Below are 20,542 nucleotides of genomic sequence, written 5' to 3' on the forward strand. Positions count from 1 at the left end.
GAAGGAAAATTCTGCAGATTCCTGTTGTTGATCTGTAAAAAGGTCTTCACTTTTTTTTTTTTTTTTTTTTTTTTTTTTTTTTTTTTTCTTTTCTTTTTTTTTTTTTTTTCCTGCTGTCCTAGACTGTTTCTTGGCAAAGCTCTTTGTTTTATTGAGGTTTCTAGACAGTCCACGCTAATTCTGGAGCCTTGGCTGTTTAAATAGAAAATATTGCCAGGATAAACTGGCAGAGGAATTCATGTGAGCCATTCAGTGCTGCTTCTACCTTGTGACCTAGAGGATGTGGAACAAATACGTTCCCTTAAAGAATTCCTGTCCAATTCCACATGCAGAAGGAATTGCTCCGTCTTACAGACAGCACAAGAACTTGTTAACTTCGGTCCATAGCCACCCTGGTGTGCAGAGAATCCAGCTCCTCTTGCTGTGTCCCACAGGCTGGTACTGGAGCTTGACTTGTCATGCCTTTATGCACAAGTTACTGTCCCTAAAGTCAGGGAGATTTTAAGTATTGGAGGGCCATGAGTTTGGAATACGAATGATGTTAAAGTCTCCGTAGTTTTCTACTCCGAAGAAAAGTCCCTCACCACAAAGGTGCCCTTATTTTGAGCTGTGTTTTTGTAAGCAATTAACTCACCATTTTTGAGAACCAAACAGCAAACCAGCAGTGTGCTGTGTGCTTTAGAATAAATACAGTATAGCAATTACGCTTAATTGCATATGAGATTCTCAATGAGACTGGGGAGGAAACAAGGGTGACAAGCAATTTACCAGACTGCACTTTCAGTGCCAAAATCAATTACAACATTCCAAATCCTGTAAACACTAATAGCAAACTATGTGTCATTGTGCATCTTTGACTGATGTCCAGCATGTACTGTCTGGTTGAGTTTAGCTACGGGGAAGATGCAGTAACAACTCCTTTAAAAGACAGTCTACAGCACATCTTTATAGAGGGAGAACAAAATATCTGCATGTACACACATTGCTGCTGCTGCTGCCAGCGGCTCCAGCGTGTTTAGGCCAGCCTCTGGATGTCATTGATAGCATAAATACAGAGTAATAATTAATTTCAAGGCAATGCTAACCAATGCAGAATGAGGCTGAGTATGAGGCTGAATTCATAGCACTGAGCTTATTATTCAATTTGGCTCACTATTGGATGATAGTACCAGGGGATTACAAATCCCTCTGGGGGTTATTCTGCAGTGAAATACCACCAGTTGCACAGTATCCTACTTCTTCTAAAACAGAATTTCAAATGTGCTAGCTTCACTCAAGCAATAAACAAGAAAGAGAAGATAAACAACCTTACCAGAGAGAGAAATTATAATCACGGGTTACAGCACAGGATTTTTTAAGATGAGTTCAATTATAATCAGTGATACACTTTTCACATGATGCACACAAACAAATGGGATGTGAGGAGGGACCATCAGTCTTGAAACCTTCATCTTGCAGACTCATGGGTGCTCTTCCTTGGGGCTGTTCCAAGGGGAAAAGCACTGCTCTCCTCATCTCCCTCCCAGAATTACAAGGAGTGGAAAGGAGATGCTGGTGTCAGCCCCTTGTTCCTAGAAATCAGAACACCACTGCTGCGGGAGGCTTAGGAGAGCAGCATGGAAACACTGAGCTCTCACATCTCTCCTCCCCCCAGATTTGCTCAGCTGGATTGCTCTCAAATCTGGCAGATTCCTTGGCTTTGAAGAACTTAAAAAGTTTGCTACTTCCAAGGGAAAAACAAACACAATGAATGGTAAATTTATAGCCACAGTTTTTTCATCTTCTGGTCTCTAAAAATCGTAATGGGGGTTCTCATTTCTCCAGAGACAGCTACATCCTGCTTTTCTTGCTAGCTCGAATCCACTGATGGGATTTGCTAACCTTTCAGCCACTTCAGTGGAATGATTTTAGGATAATTTTTTGAGAAGTACTTTTTCCTTTGTCATCCAACACAGGTGGATAATGCACCCACCAATATCTACTTCTTATCCTGGCTCCACACGGCCCCTCAAAATAAATAAAGAAAATAAGGTTGAAAGAATAAAATAAAATCATTCATCTGATAGCTTGATGATATTAGGAAAAACTATACCTAAAACTGAATTACATGAGCATTACTTTAGATCTTTTCTTTAGACTCAGGTGTTTGTACACATCTTTTTCTTAGGAAGCCCCTGTGATCTCATGTCCTCAAAATCAAAACAATTCCCACCATCAGGTTGTCTCAGATGATTCTAGGAAAAAAAATAATTTTTGAATGACTAAATGTGAATGTTATGAAAATAGAAAACTTTTCATCTGTAAGCATGAGATTACATTCATTAAGAAAAAAAAATTGACAAAAAAGAAGAAGAAGAAGGGAAAAGGACCAAACACTTCCAAGAACTGCATGTTCCACCTTCCAGACTTGTGGAAGTTGTGCTGTTAGTGGGTTGTTGGATAGAGTTACACATTGTAATTTCTCTAGAGGACTTTCATGTAAGGAAGGGGTGGGTAATTAATTCTGTAAGTTTCCTAAACATGAGCACAACATAAATTGAGGTATACTGAAATGAATAAACAAATACATATCCTTAAGAACAAGTGAATAGAGCCAATAAAAGTACACTCTTTAACCCCAAATGTGAGGGGCACACAAAGTGGAAATGGGGCACACTAGAAATGTGTCCCTCTCCAAGAAAAATATGTTTTATTCTGCATTTCTACTACAGTAATGTGAACAGGATCACCATGACCATATTCCTTTCAGCTGCAGCCTCAAAATGGTGTCACACCAAGATGTGCATTTGCAAGGCCATGAAAGCAAGCGCTCAAAACTCTGAAATTATGCTGAAAATGGGGCAGTAAATGGGAAAATGCTGGGATATGCAAAAGATTACCTAAAGTTACCCTGTTAGAGCTGTTGCTGTGTCAGACACAGGCTGGAGTGAGTGGCATGATTTGAGTCTGAGAATGTAAATCCAAGCTTGCAAAAAGGTATCATGAATAAATTCCATAGCTAAACACATGAAACCCAGCACAGAAATGGAAGTTTTGAAATCCTCCTCATGCTTTTATTTAGTCCCATTTGAATGTGCATTCCACAAAATCACTGCCTCTCAATTATGGCTTCCTTGCTGATAACAGAGGCACATTTCTATTTGCTAACCACACAGGAGGAAAATGTATTCTGTTTATTATTTATAAGAGTAAAGTGCTGAGAGGCCCCAGCAAAGCCCAGGCTCTTATTTTGTGTTTGCTATGAAAATAGATTGAGCCATATTCAGGCAGGCTACTTTCCACCTAAATCCTTGGGCCACTGTTTTCTCTTGGCTGCTTTTTAGGCCGTTTTCTGCTCAATGCTTTATTGACATCACACTTGAGACATGCCCTGCTTTCTCTGCTGATTACAGACATGGCATTAGATGGAATTTTTACTGCATATCAGTACCGAAAAAGCTGAAAGGGTGGGGAAAAACAGCACTGACAGATTTCTACAAGATCACATCACAAGTGCCTGGCACAATTGAAAAAACAGCCTTAGTTTTCACAGTCCCCAAGCAGTAATCTGTAGCAGCCAATTAAAACATGAGTCCTGTCTCTAAAAAACATCCCTGAGCCAAACCCATTTGTATTAACACATTGTTGAGAATTGTTTGATTAGCAGGGTTTAAGGCAAGCACCTCCTGTGCTGTTTTGTGTGTTCACAGCCCTCCTCAGCTGGGGTGAAGTCCTTCCATTACCTTGAACCAAGTGCATCAGCATCACTCCTTTCATTCAACTGCTGAGTCAGGAAATACTCTGTCAAAGCTTGCTTTTCCCCCGTGGTTTTTTTTTATTTCCAAAGGCTCACAGGTAAAAGAATAAGCCATTTGTGGTTTTACAAACAACAGTATTAATATTTATCTCAGGATGACCGAGGGACTTAGGAGCTATTTGCTGTCATTGACTGGGAACAAAAGGGCTGTTTCCCTCCTCATGAAGTCTGGTTATGCAACACTTCTGTACCTAACAGTTTTTCTGTTCCTGTACTAATGAAACTATTTTTATTTATTAGCAACATCTGCAAATTTAATAGCCCCAGCACACGCTCTATTATGTACAGCGAATCCAAGATCTCACATGAATGCCCACTGTGAAGTGATGCTTCTTTTAACATCACTGATTCTATGATTGCCATTATTAGTTGCCAACCATCTTTCAAACTGCTGGGACTGCCACAAAAAAGAAAGAATTGCTCTTCTTGTACAGCTTGGGAAGTTTTATACTGCTAGAGTCCAATGGTTTCCCAGATGCAGCTGGCTGCTCTTGCTGTCATGCAATCCACCACGCCCCTTTACTGATTGCTTTATCACATCCAGTTTGCTCACATATCTTGAGATGGCATTTGAAGGCACTAATTTTTCAGCTTTCTGATCTGCTTTGCTTGGTGAGAAAACAAAAAGAGATTTTCACCAGCCTTGATGCAGCAGTGAAGACTTGAGAAAGGAAAAGAGCAGAGGATGGAGGGACTGCACAGTTTCTTTGTCTCTCCAGCTCCTGTACAGCGTATGTCATAGCAGATACTGTCAACAGAGCTGGGGAGAAGAAGCAGACAATGGGAGAAAGAAAAACAAAGGGAAAAGAGCTGTTAAATTCACCCTTGGCAAAAACATCTGACAAAGTCAGCAAGACCATCCTGAGAGGAAATCCAGCGTGGGAGAAAATTAGGGATGCTCCTCAAGAGAACAGGACCTGGTGAAATACAAGGCAGTACTGATTTGGGGTTTTGAATTCCCTAATTCCCCTCCTCCCTGGCTCTCATGATTTTGAATGAAACATTAATACTGCTTCAGATGCTTCTTCCCTCCAAGGCCAATCAGCTGCTCGGCAGGGCGTGAAGCGGTTGTTCATTTGAACAGCTAACGAGGGAGTGGAAGGACAGAGCTAATTCTGAGGCTCTTCCAGCACTGCTGAAGCTCACATTTGTCTTGACACACAGGGAATGACCTGAAGAGCCTCTCTCCACTTTGGAAGAAGAGGAGCGGTGTGTTAATTCCGCGTAAACAGCCCCCAGTTGTCAGAAGGGATAATTTTTCACAACATGGCCGCAAACATCCAGTTTTGAGACTGGAGGAGACACCTCGTCCTGCTCAGTGCCATGGCAACAACTACCACTGGAAATCTTCCACATAGACAGGGGTACAGAAAAAAGGGAGGTAAAACTGCCAAACGACCAAAAATGTGAAATCCCAAGCCTTCCATTTTAACAAAATTACTGCTTCATCTTTCAGCGCTCAGAGCCTTTAGGGTAAGAAGTGAATCCCAAGACTGAATTTTAGATACTCCTGAAGGTGAAAAACTGCTTCCCCCTAATCTGGGAAGGAAAGAAAAGTTGAAATGGCTGAAGATGCTGCTGGTCCTTTTGCTATTAAGGTCTGTTCTGGTTTGCAGCTCCCAAGAAAAAGAGAAAAGAAGGAAGAAAAATCCATCAAAGGAAGAAAGAGCAGTTTTTGTTCACAGTGCTGAGTCTGACTTGTAACACTACAGAAGGACCGATAGAGTAATCACTATCAAATCGCTCTGGCAAACCTATACCTGTGCACTGCTATTTTGGGAACTGCTTTTAGCTATTTTATCATCACTGGCTCCTAGCAGCAGCAGGAAAGAAATCATCTTGACTAGTCAATTCGCTCTTTATGACACAATGACAACAGAACAAGAGACAGGTACAGAACGAATAAGGTAGGCAGGAACAAGACATTAACTTGAGAATGAGAGCAGATATAAAAATGTTACACCTTCTGCAGCTAAGAGAAGCTGGCAAGAACAGTGATGCTGCTGCACAGGGAAGAGTCAAGGTGACAGTTTTTCCATATTAAGGGAAACCAAGTTTCTCTTTCCTGATTAGCCACAGCTCGAATGTCAGCAGCAAATCATGATTTCTCAGGCTTAGAAAGCTACTGAACCCACAAAAATAACCACCAGTCAATGAACAGACCAGTGATAGGACCCCCAAGACAGACAAAGAGTTTGGACAGATCTACTTTGTCTATGTTTTTTTTCTACAGCAAACTCCACAAAGAAGCCCAAAAGACTTCAAAAATCAAGACAAAAAGGGCATGTTTTAGTGTAATATCAAACAGAAATAGAAATTCCTCCAACAGAGGTAGAACACGGTCTATGCACAGCCTTTCCTGCCCACTGTGTCCCCACAGGCAGGTCCTCAGAACCCCAGGCTTCAATTCTGCTAACTCTAATTTCCAAGTCTGCTTGGTGCTCTTTGGTCCCTTAGGAGTGTGAGTTTTATCTCTCTCTTCAGAGGCCTGGCTGCCTGTTCTGCTCCTCAGGTCCTTCTCCTGAGCAGAGCAAGTGACAGGCACCACACTCGTGCCTGCTGCACCTCCAGGTTTCACCACTCTTTGTTTGTGAAACACCTAAGAACTTAGAACAAACAACAAATGGACAAAACTGGGTCAGCCCCTCACCTTCTGTTTACCTGCTAAGTCTAATGTCTCACCTCTTCTTTTATTTAACTCACTAGTCATCTTTAATATTTGTTGACTTAAAATGAAAACAAAAAGGAAGAAAAGTTTGCATTAGACTTTTGTTTTCATGGATGCCTTAGTGGCATCTGGAGAAATAGGAACCTTTCTTGATGGCATGATCTCTTGCAGGAGAGAGCACAATCACAGAAACAAACAAAATTTGAGTAACTGGTTTAGATTTGTGTCTTGTAAATTGGTATAGTCTAAAAAAAATAGAATTGTACTAATAAGAGAATTTTCTCTTTAGAGCTTTACATATTTTTGAAGCAATACCACATCTGTTTTCTCCTGTATTAAGTTGCTAATGGACTTAAAACCTCTTTACAGCAGGTAATGTCACTGCTACACATATCCTACATCAGCCCCACTACAGGGAATAGGACAGCACTCAGCAAGAACAACTCAATACCTGCTGCATTTCCCTGCAGCCAGCTCAGGAAACTCTTTTTCTTTACACTGTGCAGAGAGAACTTAGCATAATGAATACTTGAGATCAGCATATTTAGGGTAGGCTTCCCAAAAAGAGATGGAATAACTAGGCATTAATCTTATCCATTTCACTTCTCTAGGGGAAAAAAAAATAAACTTCTCTTTCAAATGGGTAAAACAGCTGCTACAAATGGAAGCAGAAGATCATAAGACTGTTGGTCTCATTGATCATTTTCTAATTTGCATTGTACATTCCTTTCTATAATAGGAGGATAATTTGTACTGAATTACAAGTTGTAATTATTTATAAAATTGGATAGATGTGAGAAACAGCTTTTGGAATGTCTTAATATGTACTGGTGAATCCATGAACTCCATAGCCATAAACCTCTTGCAAAGGACAAAAGAAGCCAAAAGCTTTAAAAGGGAACTCTAAAGGAATTCTATACAGCTGCAGGTAGATGCCCAGTGAGACAACAAGTGTGTAAGATGGCTCAGACTTTGTGTACTGACTGATTACACAGCTACTGAAACTCTTACTGCATTCTGAAATTTCACTACATGTGAGAAGAAAATAAACAATATTTCCTGAGTCAGAGAACTAAAACAGAGATGAATTAAAGAGATTAAAGATGGGGCAGTAAATAAAATGAGATGCTGCTTGAGAACTGGAGTGAGAACACCCTGATGGGCAAACATGTGGAGCACTAGTGTATACACAAATATAATTTGGAAAAGGGATGGAGAAACCAGGCACAAAGGAACCTGGATGGGAATGATGAAGACTGGTTTACCAGAAGAAATTTTCGAAGATAAACATTTAGTGCTTTGATAACACATAGGAAAGGTCCATCACAGGGGGAAAGGAAGTATTTAGGGAGTTTCACAGACTGTAAGATAGAATTAGGATATTCTAAACAAGCTTTCTGATGGACATTATGAACTGAAGAAATGTCTATCCAAGGGAAGTCAGCCTTCTTTCTCTTTGCGTGCATGTGAAACTCAACAGGAGCAAAAAGAAAGCGAGAAAGTATCCTGGCAAGAATTATCCTATTTCAAATCCTCAGTCTCCTTCTTTTAAGAAGAAATTTGGAAGGTTTTTGAAAAAGCCCTTTGAAAGTTTAAACTCCAAAATCATTAGTGCGTGGCACTTTTTTTTTTTTTTTTTTTTTTTTTTTTTTTTTTTTTTTTTTTTTTTTTTTGTCAGTATGGTGGATTTACAGCAATAATGTGAAAGCTTTTTCTGACAGATTATAGATTCTTCCAACATTTATCTTTGGTAGACTCACATCAGCTGTAAATTGGCTTAAAACATACACACACATGCCAGTTTCAACTGCATCTATTGTATTTCTGAATTCCAGCTAGCCCTGGGAGATACACAGGATCAGATCCTGCAGTGTACATGCCTGCCAAAGGAAGCCAAACTGATCTCACTCGGCTAATGAATGCCTAAATCCAAAAAAAGAGAGGAAGCTGAACGCCTTGAGCAGCTTAAGCCACACAATACCCAGTGTGACTACAACAGCAAACGTAAGAAATGTGCAAACCACCACCTGTTATATGTAACACTTTCTGACTGTACTCTCCAAATAAATGGATCAAGTACTCTCTACTTATCAGTACTACAAAGCATGCAAAAAAGATTGATCTTGTAAAATGATGAACTCCAGGAGCTGCAGTTGCAACTGACAGCATCTGTAATTAATTATTCTAAATTCTTATCCCTTGGGCTAAAATTTTGTTAGCAATATGAAAGGGCCATAAAGGTTTAGGTCAAAATAATCTCTCTTTATCTCTTTGGTCTAAATAAAGCCACAGAAGAGCTTAAATGAATGACAAAATATAGCAAAAGATGTACAGTGCAATGTTCTTAAGTACAGCTTTGCACTACATCAACAATGATCATTATTTTCAGCGGGGGAAGAGCTAAACCCTAGAAATGTGGTTTTAAACAAAAATACATAAATTGCAGTTTGTGCTCAGCCTCTACATATTGCACATCAAAGCTGGTACAGAGCTGCACAGCCTCGAGACTGAGTTTAAGCAGATCTGCTGTTATGACAGCAATAATTTTGGACTTACATTTCTAGGTCTCTGAATTGTCAGTGTAATTAAACTCACACAAATTAGTTTGGAAAGGAATTTTCCAGAAAGTTATCTGGGGGAATGTGTGGCTGATCGTTTGTAGCTGGGTCACCAAATGTGTGAATCACACAAACACCTAACAATTCAGCATTCTACTGTAATAAAATTCTAAAAATGTCATTAATGTAACACAAGTCCGTGGGTTTTTATAAGCCATTTAATAACCCATAAATCTGTTATATTTTATACATTAGTAACCCATAAATCTGTTACAGTAACACATCTGCTTAAGCAACCAGAGCTTTTTGTGAGAAATGTAAACTGTGGCCTGCACAAAGATTATGGGTAACTCTAAGGAAAAGAATTTTCATTAGAAAATTTTCATTAGATAATTCTTTCCCCTCTCCCCCCATCTAAAAGGAATGGGCAAATCCCACTGAAATAGGAGCTAGGAGAAATGCAGCAATCAAGATTTAGTGGCAAAACCAGTTTGTATGTACAAGGGCTACATTAACCTATTGCTCTTCATCAGCAAAACTGGCACTCAGGACAGGAATTCAGGTGTAAGACAGACTGTATGCTGTCTAGGCATCCTAATTTTTGAAGGCCATTACTCTTCAGGCTGTTTTCAGTGACAGATAGTTTTGTTACTCGCAGTTGAAAATAACCTGTTTTCCCTAATGTTCACTGCACACTTGGAAGAGACTTGCATCAACTGTGTGACTGTAGAGACAGCTGATTTCTGATTCAGTTAGCATGTTATTCTAACTTGTAGTATTGCTTATAGTGGGCTTGCAAGGACTTCAGGAAATAAGTATTATTTCTATAAATGTGTTGTATTTGAGTAAACACCTTTTTTTTTCTGTTAAATACAAAGGGATGTAGTTGGCATCAGTCTGTTTAACACAGTGTTGCACATTGTCATAATTTCATGGTATAAGGGCAGACTGTAAATAACAAACATTTGGTAAAATCCCCATGTAAGTGAGGACTAAAACCAGGATGGAAACAGAAGCCCCAGAAATCTCCTACTTTCCACACCCATACTGAATGTGGATGCAGAGGCCAAGAAGGGCTGGAAGCCACGTTCCTCTTGCCTTTTTCTCACAGACTGAAACATTCCTGCTTCCCACAGTGCCCAGGAGCAGCCATGGGACAGCAGTGGAGTGAGGTTTGGTCACAGGGACTGAGGAAAACCTCCTCAATTTGGCTCCTCAGGTTAAAGTGCTGCTCCACTGCAGCTTTGCACGTCTGGAAAACATCAAGTGATCTCAGCAGTGCAGGGCTCTTTCATATCCGAACAGTATTTAACATGACTGTGTTCCAGCCTGATCAAAGCTCAGTTTTATCATGAGCAAAATCTTTGTAGTTGTCCTTTTCTCTGGTTCTGAAGAGTAAATCATAACTTAAACACCTACAACTCTTTCGGTTATCTGTAAAAAGAACAAAAATGCACTCCAGGAAAATGTGATATGCGGTTATAATAAATTAAAATCTTTACTTTTATTTAAATTGATTTACCTTAATTATAGTTTCAAGCCATTATTAACTGCACAGGTAGAGCATTTACTTTGAACACAATTTGCTCTTTTCTACAGTATGTTTCAAAATTTAGCTGTTTAACATAGATTTCCAAGGGGAAAAAAAAGTTAAAATCCTCCAGTATGACAGGAAAGTCTCTGAGAGCCTCTTTGTTTAGAGAGCATTCAACCAGCAGAGCATTTTAGAATCTGAGCAACAGGAAGTTACTGTTTTTTACCTTCTTCAAAGTTGTTCCTAACTTTTCAAAAGCGAAAATGTTACCTATTTTTAGTCTAAAATACATAATATTGCTGTATTTTTTTCAACTCCTGAAAGAGCATTTCGGTTCCCAAAACCCAAAGGAACTTGGGCCTCACACATGTTCATTAATTTGACCTCAGGAGAGAAAATATGATTCATACTTGTACTCTATCCTACAAAGTCTTGCACTAGCAGGACACATTGAATACTATCAGGAAAATTTAAAAATATGGAAAGCAACAGCTCACAGTGAGGAAAATAAAAAGAAAAAACACACTGGAAGTGATTTCACCCACTCAAATGTTTTTCATGTCTTTAAAATTTGTAAATGCTTTTTGCATTTATCCAGCTAAATCTAGATGTACTTAGCATCTTGATGAAACTCTGCAGCTTGCTATGCTCCTGGAAGATTTGGGGGGTGAGGTGGGAATAAATCAGGAAGTAATTTAAGGTATAAAAATTTGAAAACAGTTTTTTAAGGAATCAAACTTTCTGAGGAATCAAATCTTTCTGAAGACAAGTTTTGGTTTTCAACTCAGTTCTGAATTAAAGGGAAACTTTGTGAGGTATGACTTAATTGCGAGTATCAGCTTTCTAGGGAATGAGCAGCCTCTGGGAACAACGCTCTCCACAGAAAACCTTGGCTCTCACATTCCACCACAGGGTTGGGAGGCCACGTTTATCCCTCTTTGGCTTCTTTCTTTGTGTTTTTCTCTGTCCTGAAGTTGAAAGTAGACATTAACAAGTAAAGTACTTATTCATAAAATGCTTAAATTCTGCTGCAAGACCATAACTGCAGTTTCTTATACATTTTGTCTTCAATATCCATCCCATTCCCACTCTCAGATTTTTTAATTTCTTGACTGTCAACTATCTTTAGCTCCATCAGGTACCAAAATCTGGCTGTCACTGTGAAATATTGATCTTATACTTATGACCTGTAAAATACTTTATGCCTACTGGCCATCCCTATGCCCACAATATTCATCATGCATTCTGTTTTAGCATCTATTAGTCAATTTTAAAGAACATAATTAAGACTATTATAAGACCTTGATGGCTCATCCTCAAGATATGCAATCCAAAGCAACAGAAAACTTTACTTTTTATTTATATTCATTTTTTTTCCATTACAATATTAATGAAAAATCACTATGATTAGTGGCCTGGACTTTTGTTAGAACCCTTATCTTCATAAGCAGCACTTTTGTCTTAATTCTTTTTTTAATGGTGAGTCTCTCTGTCACGATTTTCTGCTTCCGTGATTTTGTGTTGTTGTTGTTTTGGTTTATTTGATTTTTCTCTTTTTACACATTGAAGGAATTCTTCTGCTTATTCCTCCTCTACAGTATTTGCTTTATCATCTGTCATGGGGTGATATTCCATGATCTCGAGGGATTGCTTTCAAATGCCCATAGGACAAACATTGTTTTTACTTGAATATCTCTGAGAGGTCCATCTCACCCTCCTTTATGAATGTATTACATCCTTGATGTGTTCAGACTTTGCAATTTACTCTCATTAAGCCCTTCTGTGATACAGAAATATTATTGACATTTTACAATGGAACAGAAAACGAGTCAGCTTATTAAGGTATCTAAATGCTTAAGGATGCCTTTTGGGATTTTCAAGGTTGCACTGACATACAACTCTTATTGAACTAATTGAAGATTTTTCACTAAATGCCTGATTTGCATTTTTAGCTTTCTGAAAAGCTTTAAAATCTGACTCACTCGTGTCACCCATGAAATCCAGTGGACCAGCCTGTTAAACCCAGCTCTCATTAGCCCTCACACTCGTGCTCAAAGCATGTGCAGCACTCCCCACAGCAGGGGAAAAATGCTGAAATATACTGAAAAACAAAGATGTGGAGAGCACCACAAGCATCCGGTCCCCCCCTGGCCTGAGTCACACAGACAGCAGGGAGCCACACAGCCAAGTGCATCAGATGTCAGGCAAGAGAGGCGTGGATCTCCAGGGATCTGGCTGCTCCAAGCTGGGACTGAGGGGCGCCGGGAGGCTGAGCTTGGACACAAGTGCTGGCACCAGGCTCAGCAGCCCCTCAGCTCCCTCCCTCAGTTAGGAGTGGGCTTTTCTAACAAGTCCTGACAGAGGTCAGAGCCAACATCCATGAATGGCTTCAGCCGAAGGTGCTGCAGAATCGTCTGTACCCACCATGTCACTGGGTTTAGGCAAGCGGCCCCTTTATTTCAGAAACACTTCTCAAAGCATGTCCCCACACATTAATTCCTGTACAACACCTAGTCGAGTACCTCGTCAGACACTCTTCTCCACTCGGATGCTGTAGATCTTTTTAGATTGCTGTTTTGGGTGGCCCGAGCGCCAGTGTGACTAAAGTCAGTGTGACTAAAGCACGTCCCCTTCGCCCCGCCGGGGGCAGGGAGCTGACCACGGACAGCTCCGTCTTTTGCCCAGTCCTGCTAAGGAGACGCTGTCCTTCAGCACCACTGCTCCTCGCATCCCTCCTTAGGCCTCTAGCGGCTGGAAAGGGAAGGGATCCGCTGTCAGGGCTGTTTAATGCCGTTCTGCCCTTGTTAAGTCAATGAAACTCACTACGTGAAGCCAGCTGGGTTTGGTCAGTGCATTCCCTGCCCTTTCACTGCGAGTCGTATTGCTTCATTTCGGAAATCATGTGCACTGTCTCCTTACAGCCCACAGCACCACAACTGAGGACCAGCTAAACAAACCACGTGGACAGCCATACCGGGACAATAAATACATTTTAATCAAAGAAATATGAGATCGGGTGAATTAACAAACTCCTGACATGACCACCTCACAGAAGTATCTTCCAAGTCAGGGTTTACGGGTAACACGTTGCCCTCCAGACCCTCTGAGACTGGCTGCAGCTGCAAAAAATGAAAGCGTTCAGGTTGAGGCCAACGGGAAGATGCTGCCTGCAGCATAATTGCTCACTGTTGTTGCACATTGGCTGGCGAAGGTTAGGGACTGCTGCTCTGTGAAATCGAGCAGGTTCACAACAACACCGGGAGGCTGTTGTATAATAGCAGTTCAAGCAAAACAGGTAGAAATAAACACACGTTCTTTTTTTTTTTTTTTTTTTTTTTTTTTTTCATCTTTAGGTAGAGGTGATAAATTTTTTACTGAGCACACCATGTTTTAAAATCACTCCCAAACAGATGCCAGGCACTCTTTTTAACCGAGGCTGATGAAAAAAAAAAAAAAAAAAAAAAAAAAAAAAGGCAGGTAGCTTCTGAAAGAAATCTGAAAAGCTGTTATCCAAGTGGTGGAGGTTAAAGTCTCCATATGCATTTCAAGCAGTTTCATATCCAAAGTGAGCACTGATTTAAGCAGACGGCTTAGGAACCATGACCCGATATACAAATACGTGACTGATCCTTCAGTAAATGAAAATTACAGAAAATCACAGGTGTCTGTCATAAAAATTACTGCTTATATGAACAAAGTAATTAAATCTGCTTATATGAACCAAACAATTAAATTTGCCTACTTTTAAAGAATCTCCATCAAACATTGCATGAATCATTTCAATTTGAATATTTTAAGTACTGAAAAGCCAGAATGGCTGCAAATAGCTTTGGATATGAGCAAAATGAATGATGGAAAATTCCTTATTCATTTATAGCGACAGCACATCTTTTTTTTCACCGCTGAGTATTTTTTTACTGAGTTCTACTTGTTTTCTCCAGGCCCTCCTCAGCATATCCAAGGATTTGTCAGGAAGTTGCACTCTGAGTGTTACTTCAGGCTACCAAATTACAGAAAAGTATTTAAGAACAGAGCGTCATTAGGTTGCCCTATGCTGAACAGACTGATTTATTTCAGAGAATAACGAGGCAATGAATACTGTGCTGCGATGACTGGCTGATCTAACAGCAAGGCTTCCCACTCTGCAAACGTTCATTAACTTCTGTCTCAACTCACTAAATTTATCCTCATACTGAGCAAACTCAACCTGATGATGTAAAAAAAAAAAAAAAAAAAAAAAAAAAAAGGACAATAAGCTCGTACTCTAAACTGCAGTGTGTCTTTCCCTTGTGTCCAGAGACAGATCCTCAGTCTTTTCACGTTTTTGTGCAGCTGGAACTCAGCTTCTATATGAGAAAGCTTCCTTAAGTTAAAGTTTTTAAGTAAGAGTGTTATGCCACGATGTGGAAACAACAATCCTGACAAACACACGGAAAACCAACCCACTGCACATCCTGCCAGACCTACAGCCCCCGCATCTGCTACAGAAATGCGAGGAATAGTCTTTTTAGCTGGTGACATACAGAACAGGGGAGTTGGGTTAAACGGCGTTCCAGGCAAACCGAGCAGCGAAGCGCTTTCCCCGCGGGCTGGCAGGGCCAGGGGGGCAGCGGGGCAGCGCCGGGCACTGCAGCAGAGCGGCGGCGGCTCCGGGCACGGCGGCTCCGACCCGCTCCGGGCGGCAGCGCCCGCGCAAAGTTGCGCGCCCGCCCCCAGCGCTGCCGCACCCGCCGCGGGCTCGGGGAGCGCTGCGGGCTCGGGCTCCGCATCTCCCCCAGCGCCGGCCGCTAGAACCGAGCCTGGCGGCACCGAGCCCTCCCCCGGCCGGGCCGGGCAAAGCCCCGCGGCCCCGGAGCATCCCCCCGCCGCCGCCTCCTTCCCTGCGCGGCCGCCCGCTGCCGCGCCGGCAGGCCTCTCCCCGCGGCTCCCGGCCCCCGGGGATGCTCGGGGGAGCTCGCCCTGCTCCCGCAGCCGGGGCCGGAGGGGGCCGCCGGTGCCCGCGCCCCCGAGGGCGGCGGCCGTACCTGAGTCGCTGAGGCGGGGCCGGGCTCTGTCCCGCAGGTAGTAGATGAAATCCCGGCAGTTCTCGTTCTCCACCGCCCCGACGGAGCACAGCTCGGCCAGCAGCTGCAGCGCTTTCTGGCAGATCTCGTCCTCCCTGTCGCCGGGCATCGCCCCGCAGCATCCTCGGGAGCGGAGCGGAGCCCTGCGGTCAGGCGCCGCGCCGCTGCCCGCCGCCCGCCTGCGGCCGCCGCGCCGCCGCCCGCATCCTCCTCAGCCGGCGGCGCCCGCCCCGCCGGGCCGGGCAGGGCCGGGCCGGGCCGGGCCGGGCCCCGCCGCTCCCCCCGGTGCCGCGGCCGGGGGCGCACGGGGGTCCCACCAGTTGAACGCGAGGGCGGGGAGCGGCGGCGCCGCGGCCGCCCAGGCGCGCTGGCGCAGCGCTGCCGGCGGGGAGCGGGCGGGGCCCCTCTCCGCCCCGGGGGCAGCACCGGCCCGGCCCAGCACACGCTCGGAAACTTCAGAGGCGGCGCGGGGGCCGGCGGAGCGCGGACCCGGAGGGACAGAGCCCCGGCCCCCGCCTCCCCATGGCCGGCAGGCCCGTCCCGGGTGCCTCGGTGCCCGGTTCCTCTGTGCCCGGTTCCTCTGTGCCCGGTTCCTCGGTGCCCGGTTCCTCGGTGCCCGGTTCCTCGGTGCCCGCTCCCGCCCGGCGCGGTCCCCTTCGCCCGGCTGCCGGGCTGCGAGCGCCTCGCTGTCCGGAACGCGCGCCCTCGCAGTCGGCAAGGGAAAATGTTAAAAATGTTAGAGACGCAGCCCGGGCGGAGCGGCGGTCCTCATTCGGCGGATTCGTGTGGACGGGTTAAAAAGAGTTAAAGCAGGGCTGGGAAAGCTCAGGCACCTGAGACCCAGCCGTAGCTGGAGGGGAGGGCAGGAGAGCCTTCGCGGAGGAGGTGGGGGCTGAGGAGATGTCTGCCATTAGGCATGTTTATCCTGACAAGTAGGAGATTCGTAAGGTGCTGCTTCGCTTTCTGGGTTTGTAGGCTGGGCGGCTGGTGGGTGTCATGAGGGGAAAAGCTGAGAACTGGCTGCTCCATTTAACTTCGTTTTTTCTCTCTGTCTCTCTCCCTTTTATAATAGTTTAGGCAAATATCAAAGGCCACGGTGAGCTCAGAAAGTGCAGACTGGTGTGGATGTTCAGCCTCCTGTTTAAAGACTGCTGATAAGGGTTCTAGAAATAGCATCATCTTCTAGTAGAAGCCTTTTTTCTTCTTAAAGAAAAAAAGTGTATCATCGAAATGAGATGCATTTCGGGAAAGGAGATGTTAATAAGAAAAGTTGTTTACTAATATAACTTGCCTCCTAGTGCTTTGGCGACATTGCTTTTGTCTGAAAGGCATTCCCCCCCCACCCCCCCCTTTTTAATAGAAAAGTGGTATCTGTAAAACACAGTTGTATGAGCCAGGTATAGTTCCACCAGTAATCAGGCAACTCACTCAGGCTGGCTTGTCGTTGCTAAGAATTAATAATATATAATAAAATAGTGTGTAGCTGTTACCATTTTAATCATATTCTTGAGGGCCAGAGATTTTTGATGACATCAGTATATGTCTTCACATCTAATTGCATGAAACTGTCTACTAGTCTCAATAAATGCCACACAAATATCCATCTTGGTGCTGGAAAAACCAATGTAATTTGTTTGTTTCTCCGTGCATGCAGGGAGAAAGACAGTTTGTAAGAGGTACTGTCAGTCACAGCTCTTTCTCTGAAACTAAGGATCAGGCTTCAGCACTGCTGCTGCCTAACCTACTGCACTGAAGAATGGGCAGATTTTAAAGAATGTGGTAGAGGTACCAAAATATCTTTTGGGGAAAAGTAGGTTCAAGGGCTATCAAATTTTTCATATGTATGTAAACTCTCTACAGGCAGAAACTTTCTAATTTGTAATAAAAAGTCAAGTCCAGGCTGGTGATGTGTCCAAGAGGAGGGAGGACAGAGGAGCTATCAAAGAGCACTTACAGAGTGATCTGTAAAGTACAAAGTCCTGTGATGATGTGTGACCAGATTTTGAATTACTGGATACAATTTGACTATTTTTTTATTATTATTTGACCTGTCATTTGGCTATAATTTGGTATTTCAGCACTGACCAAGATGTCTCTGCTGTTCTATAGCTCGACCTCTGTCTAGGACAGACAAACTGCCAAGTGATATTAATGCATTTACCAGAATGTGGTTTCTGTCCTATGGGACCACAAGCTCATTGCTAGCTTGGGACTCAGGCTTGCTGCAGTGAGCTCTGGACAGCCTGGTGATGAAGCAGGAATTTCTTTATCCTTCTCCTATAACTAAAATCTTGCCTCATTTTTTTTAGGTAGAAGGAATGTGAAGGTGCTGAGATGTTTGCAATACAGGTGCTTGGAGATGGAAATTTCTCGGTCTGGTGGAGGGGAGAAACTATTTGGACATCACTGCTTGTAAACAAAGGCATCTACTCTCCAAAGCTCTGAGCTCTAAGTGCACTGTGTGAGCAAATGCCCATGTCTCTGGAGATAACAGCAGTAGAGGTAATCAGCTGTGTCTCAAAAGCAAGTGCAACTTTTCCTTCCTGATCTTGCCTGTGAGAACCAGGTTATATCTGCCATTTTGTTATCATTGATTGCGTGTCTGTCTTCCTGCAGGCACTCCTTGTTTACTCCTGCGTCAGCTGCAGATTTCCCCAGTCAAGGGGACCATGTTATGTTTGAGATCCCTAATGAATGCTGCACTAATTAACTTTGGTCCTAGAAGGTCATTGCATGATGCAGTGGGATGCTCTTATTAACCTTTTCCTGAGAGTTACAATCTGTACTGACCACAGTAAGTCTATTATTTTTTCTGTTTAGCTCAGAGCTGGCCTCACATAATACAGTGTACTCAGAAGTTAGAAAAAAAATCCCCAAGCCTGCTACAAACAGAGTCAGAATAAGTTTAAATGTTTGACCTACAACGGTTCTGTCATCATCAATTGACACGTTCGTCTTTCTTTTCTTGGAATAAAGCTTTTCCCCAGTGCTCTGGCAGCAGCACAAGGATTGCTGGCAATGAAGTCACCTTCAAAGCTGAGGCATTCATGAAACAAATGCATTTTTGGAAGCAAATAAGGCAGCTTGCATCAGAATTTTTGTTATGGCTATGCTGCAACCAGAACTTATTAAGTATTTGTGTTGAGTATTTATAATAGCTTGACTTATATTTGCCCATTTGGGCACAGATTAGAGTACCTTTTTCTTTAAAAAAAAGGGGAGGAAGGGAGGCCAGGGGTATTTCAGGAAATCAAGAAAACACATGGAGCAACTAAGTCACTAATGGAACACAACAAACAAGAATTCTTTTTTCACCCCAAGAAATCAAAGTTTGTGAATCTGTATTTAAATAGGAGGACAAAATGACTGAAATCAAGGAAAACATTGCTGTGGTTAAAGGAGGCCATTTCACCAAAGGCAGTCACCTGTAGTCCAGGCTGGAGAAGGGAAATGCCATTGTAGGCTCAAGGATTGATACATCTATCAAAAATCTTTCTGTTATTGGCTGTGCCAGTCCTTCTGCCTCACTCTCCCTCTATTATACAGTTACCCTTCTATTCTGAATGGATATATCTGCTGCTGCTGCAAAGTAGAAAATGCTTATGTAAACATACAAGAAATGGAAATTGAAATGGGGTCTTTTTTGAGATGATGCTTTTCTGAGCAGTGTCATTGTTGAGATGAATTAGTTATTCTTCACAGAAGGTTTTAGGAATGTTTTTAAGGGGAGGTTTGTTAGAAAACAGGCATGTCCCCATTTGGGCTTTCCCTCATCATTGACTTGTAGAGGTCATATGGAAACAGGTTAGTGTTAACTAAAGGGAAGGTGGTATCATCACTTTGAGGAGGTTAACATGAAAAAATAGCTGTCCTTGAGTGCAATGGAGTCATTTGAAGATTTCGAGATCAGAATTACATACTCTGATGAAAGAAGGGATAGTAGTGTGTTTTCATGATGTTTTTTATAAGTTCTTAGGGCTTTTTATTTGAACTCTCGTGTCATTTATTGACATCTGTTCAGATTTTTAAAACGTAATGAATAAAAACAGTGTTAAATGCTAGGATAGTACTGATCTTTGTACTTTCCTCTGCAGGAGGTCTGTGAGCTGTTCCCATGTCAGAATGAGTAAAATGTCATTTTGGGGTTTTCTGAGTGATGGCAGGGAGCTTCCTCACAGCAGGTCCTGGAGGAAAACAAGGAGTCTGTCCTGTGCTGAGCAGAGGAAAAGTGTGTCAAAGCTCTGAGATGCCATCAAGTGTCACTAGAAGCTGTGCTGTACCAGAGGATTAGGAGTGTACATCTGACAGCAGTGTCCTGATACAACTGGGACTCAACTGCATCTTACTACTAGAGCGAGTCAAAGCAGCGTGGGTAATGAATGAGTTGTCTGAATGAAGGTTTGGAGCATAAACAAGATCATCAGTGGGAATTTTTTTTTTTTAATTAATTTTTTTCTTGTCTGGTTGTTGTTTTCCCCAGGTTGCCATTGGAGAAAACTTCACAGCCTAAGGAAAAGGTGCAAGCTCAGAGTAGGAGATACTTACTACCCAGAAGACTGTTAACAGCTTAACATGAGCACAAGCTCTTTGATGTGTTGGACCACTTTCATGACCTGCTTATAACAGATTACTATTTTTCTTGATCTTTATACCATTCACATTGTTAATAGAAAGTACTCTGGGTGCTGTAGCTTGTCACATGCAATTTTAATCTATCTTAAGAAAGCGTCCTTAAAACTTGAGAAGGAGGGAGGAAAACACATCTCTTCTGATTTGCCTTCTAATTTGACAATCTCTTCCTTGACAGCTTTTGCAAACTCTACTGGGAGAAAAAGAAGAAGTGTACTGAATAATTCAGCCTTGAGAGTGAATTGAGCTCGAGGAGAATTGTTGAATTCCCAAGTCTGTGGTTTGTGGGTTTTG

General features: G+C 42.7%; 1 protein-coding gene across 3 annotated transcripts in view; it reads right to left on the bottom strand.

Moving 5' to 3' along the window:
- SYT9 (synaptotagmin 9) overlaps window positions 1-15,894 on the bottom strand; it is a 67,200-nt gene extending 51,306 nt beyond the window's left edge. For all 3 annotated transcript variants that reach the window (XM_063397927.1, XM_063397926.1, XM_063397925.1), the window contains exon 1: window positions 15,581-15,894. In XM_063397927.1, coding sequence (XP_063253997.1) covers window positions 15,581-15,728 — 148 coding nt within the window. In that variant the 5' untranslated portion in view covers window positions 15,729-15,894. The remainder of the gene's footprint in view (window positions 1-15,580) is intronic.
- Window positions 15,895-20,542: the final 4,648 nt, after the last annotated feature.

This window comes from Prinia subflava, chromosome 5 (assembly GCF_021018805.1).
Source record: "Prinia subflava isolate CZ2003 ecotype Zambia chromosome 5, Cam_Psub_1.2, whole genome shotgun sequence".
NCBI lineage: Eukaryota > Metazoa > Chordata > Aves > Passeriformes > Cisticolidae > Prinia > Prinia subflava.